Genomic DNA, 4,559 nt, shown 5'->3' on the forward strand with positions numbered 1-4,559 from the left:
TTTTTCAGTAAGTGTACGCAAGATCTTCTCGACCACTTTGGAATCCGGCATCTCCTCTCCAAGGTTTCTCATATCGTTGGTGACCTCCATTACTCTTGAGACATATTGTTCGATCACCTCTCCTGCCCTCATCTCGAGAACTTCGAAGCTTCTTCTCAGCCTCTGCAGCTGCGCACTCTTGACTCTGTCATCGCCTTGATATTTCTTTTTCATCGAATCCCACAGCTCCTTCGATGTTTCCTTCTTCAGAATTGTTTTGAGAATTGTCTTGTCGATTGATGCGAACAAGTAATTCTTCACCTTGTGATCCTTCACGATCCTCTCTGCACGCTCCGTTCTTTGTGCGCCATTCAGGATCACGTTCGGTTCCGGTTGACTGATCCCTGTCTCGATAAGATCCCACCACTCCTTGGATCTCAGCAAGTTTTCCATGAGCATTGCCCAATGCTCATAGTCTCCGTCGAACTTGGGGATAATCACAGAATCTTTTTCACTCATTTCTCTCTTGTACCAGGCTCGTGACAAGCTCTGATACCACTTGTTACTTTGTAAAGCTATTCAGTTTTGAAAACAGAGGAACAAAGTTTGACTGAATGCTTCACGATATCATTATTCTCAAGAGATTGACTCTTAAATAGACCTTACAACGTGCAGCTACAAAATAGGAACTAAACAACTGAAACAAATTGACTCCTACAAGTCAGGATACTTATTCAAAACGATTGAAACATTCAAACTTGACCAATTGACTCTAATTGATTCTTCAATTTCGTCGAACAGCTTTCTTTGACATCCCGAGTTTTATCAGAATGGTTCCAAGTGATTTGAACGTTGGGTCATCGGGTTGAATTCCGGATGAAACCATCTCTTTGAAAGTCTCAACAGCTTCTTTGAATCTTCCGTCTAAAGCGTATAAAACGAGAACGTGTTGTAACTCAACGGATCAGTTCGAATCTTCATCTCTCTCATCTGTTTTGCTATATGAGTCGCTTCTTCGAACCTTCCATTCTTCTTGTACATACATAACATCATCCCGAAGGTGAACTCGTTTGCTTCTCTTCTCTGTTTCATGCTTTCGAATATAGCTTCCATTTTTCTCACCATTGATGTTTCACTATACAGGTTGTTGATGTATCTACATCCGGATACTATGTCTCGTTACATGATTGAAGAAGCTTTCGGTATATTGCTTCAGCTTCATTTAAGTAACCGACTTTAGTGTAGAGCTTGATCAGAGAATTGTATATAAACGAGTTGTATTTTGTCAAATTTAAACAATCTTTTGCAAAATTGAGCCAACTTTTTCATTTAAATTGAAATAGTTGTTTTTCTTATGGATATTTAAGGTGTTCCGGGTAAACATACCTTATCCGAACCGAACCAAAAATAAATTCGATTTTATTAATTCAGCTCTCCATTCAAATAGCCAAACTTAATTCGAACCGAAATTCCAAAATACTCGAATGGATCCTAGAATCCCTTAAACAGACTACTCATAACTGAACAGAACCAATCCAAACTCGAACGGGTATCCTAATGGCCTAACTGTAGGCTCTAGGATCGAAGAGTGATAGTTTTATCTAATTAAGTAACTTAAGTTAACATGGTGCAGAAAATAGGGATTCTTACAATTGTTATGTAACATCATATATGTCTCTTCAACATCCTCCCTGACTTTAGACGTTTTGTCGAGTGGAAATTTATTCCCAAAATAAATGGGGAGAGTGGGTTCGCTGACTCCGTCTCAACCACATGACTCGATAACCGATCAATAAATGTCTTTCTAAATCTTTGGTTGGTGTCCACAAAAACAAAATTATTTTCCCATTTTACTCATTTTTGCTTCTTTTTAAATAAAAAATAATTCATATATATGAAGAAGAATTGCCAAGAATTTTTCTTTTATAAAGACAAGTGAGTAAGCAATACATATCGATCACTTACCATTCAACAAACAAAACGTATTTGTTTCCAAAAGAAAATAATTGTCATGAGTCGAAACAAGTCTTATTGGTTTGGTGTTACCATCTATTTCTTAGTTTCTTGTCACCCTTTTATAAACACCTTTGCTTCTCCCACACAGTCCTTGTGCCGCAACGACCAAAGGGATGCTCTTTTAGAGCTAAAAGAAGAGTTATCAATCCATTCCAGAAACAGCGCTCCTGTACCAACAATTTCATGGAACAAGCGCGTCGACTGCTGTTCTTGGAAGGGTGTGAAGTGTAATGCTATCTCCGGAGAGGTGATATCACTAAAACTTGGTGACCCCTCTACAACCAACAGCTCTTTGAAATCTAGCAGTGGTCTTTTTAAACTCCAAAATCTTCTTCACCTAGATCTTTCATCTTTAGGTCTCCAAGGGGAGATTCCTTCTTCCATTGGAAATCTTTCTCATCTCACATATCTTGATCTTTCTTTCAATCAATTAGTTGGTGAAGTTCCGGCTTCAATCGGTAACCTAAACCAACTAGGATACATGGATCTTTCGTGTAATGATCTTAGAGGTAATATTCCTACTTCATTTGCCAACTTATCCAAGCTTTCTCAATTGGAAATCTTTGAAAATCAATTCACTGGTGGTTTAGTAGTATTAGCCAATTTAACCAACTTGTCCGAAATAGACCTCAACTCAAATCACGTCAAATCCTCGTTTCCCTCATTCTTGCTCATGATTTCTTCGTTAGTCGAGATTCATTTAGATGAAAACCAATTCGAGGGAACTCTTGATTTTGGGAATACCTCTTCATCATCTAAGCTTGGAGTGTTAACTGTTGGCGACAACAATTTTGATGGGCTAGTTCCAGAATCTATAGGGAAATTACACAATCTCAATTCTTTAGATCTAAGCCAGAACAATTTCAGAGGGAGAGTCCCTAGATCTATATGGAAACTACGACATCTCAATTCTTTAGATCTTAGCCATAACAATTTCATAGGGAGAGTTCCTAGATCAATATCTAAATTAGTCAACCTCAATTCCATTGATCTTTCCTATAACAAGTTTGAAGGTCAAATACCTCATCATTTCTGGAGACCGTCTCAGGTGGGTTCGGGGCATGTAATGCTTTCTCATAATTCTTTCACCGGTTTCGGTAAACCAGTGGAAATTATCGATGGAACAACGTTAGAACAGTTGGATCTTGGGTCAAATTCACTCCAAGGAACATTTCCCCAGTGGATGTGCAAGTTCGGATCTTTAGTTAACTTGGATTTGTCCAACAACCATTTCTCTGGTTCCATTCCACAATGTTTGAAGAATTTAACTCATCTTGGAATGTTAAATCTCAGAAACAACAGTTTAAGTGGATTTCTACCAGATTTTGATGGCTTTGAGTTAGAGTCACTCGATGTCAGCCACAACAATTTAAAGGGAAAACTTCCAAAATCTTTGATCAACTGTTGGTTTCTGGAATTTCTGAATGTGAAAGGAAACAAGATCAATGACACGTTTCCATTTTGGTTGGGATCTGTGCAATACTTAAATGTTCTCATGCTCGGATCAAATGCATTCTATGGTCCCGTCTATAACCCTTCGACCTATGTAGGGTTTCCAAATCTGCAGATCATTGACATATCCAATAACAACTTCGTTGGATCATTGCCACAAGACTATTTTTCCAATTGGAGAGTAATGTCATTGGTGTGGAAGGAAACCGTTCCAGAGCGTAACTATATGGGACTTCTTGCGTCTTATTCGATGGATATGGTGTACCATGGAGCAGACACGGATTTTGATCGGATCTTTAGAAACTTCAAAGCCATCGACTTTTCTGGAAACCGATTATCCGGACATATCCCTACATCCATTGGTCTATTGAGCGAAATGCGCTTCTTCAACTTGTCAGACAACACATTCACAGGCAACATCCCACCATCCTTGGCGAATATCACAAAGCTCGAGATACTGGACCTATCACGGAATAACTTGTCAGGTGAAATTCCTCAAGGTCTCGGGAATCTCTCGTTTTTGTCATACATCAACTTCTCCCACAATCATCTTGAGGGATTGGTGCCTAGGAGCACACAGTTTGGAACTCAAACTTGTTCTTCATTCATGGATAACAACGGACTATATGGCCTCGAAGAAATTTGTGGAAAACACCATGTCCCTGTTCCTACAGCGCAGCAACAGCCCGATGAATCTTTGTTGGAACCAGAAGAGCCAGTGCTGAACTGGATAGCAGCAGCGATAGCGTTTGGACCTGGTGTGTTTTGTGGATTAGTGATTGGACACATCTTCACTTCATACAAGCACGAGTGGTTTTATAGCTCGTGAAGCTCATCTTTTGACGATTTCGTCAAGTTTGTAATCTGGTAACTTGTTCGTCAAGTGTTTTTCGTTTGTAATTTTCTATTTTGTGGTTTTAATAAACATTGTCGGTGTTGTAAATTGTAATGTTCTCATCATTTTGTAATATGGTTTATGTGATTGTCTATGCTTCTCAGTTATCAATCTTGAACAAAATCTCTAGAAAAATCATGTTTAAGTTATATAGATAAATATGGAATGTTTTTTTTTTTCTTGAATTTGAGTGTTAGTCTAGTTATTTTTCTTTAAA

The 4,559-nt window shown here is 38.5% G+C and overlaps 1 protein-coding gene across 1 annotated transcript; it reads left to right on the forward strand.

Moving 5' to 3' along the window:
- Positions 1-1,990: 1,990 nt before the first annotated feature.
- LOC110229931 (receptor like protein 30-like) lies at positions 1,991-4,276 on the forward strand. Its single transcript, XM_021031106.1, has one exon. It carries the CDS (start codon positions 1,991-1,993, stop codon positions 4,274-4,276), a length of 2,286 nt encoding a protein of 761 aa, XP_020886765.1.
- Positions 4,277-4,559: the final 283 nt, after the last annotated feature.

Source organism: Arabidopsis lyrata, assembly GCF_000004255.2.
Source record: "Arabidopsis lyrata subsp. lyrata unplaced genomic scaffold ARALYscaffold_3, whole genome shotgun sequence".
Lineage (NCBI taxonomy): Eukaryota > Viridiplantae > Streptophyta > Magnoliopsida > Brassicales > Brassicaceae > Arabidopsis > Arabidopsis lyrata.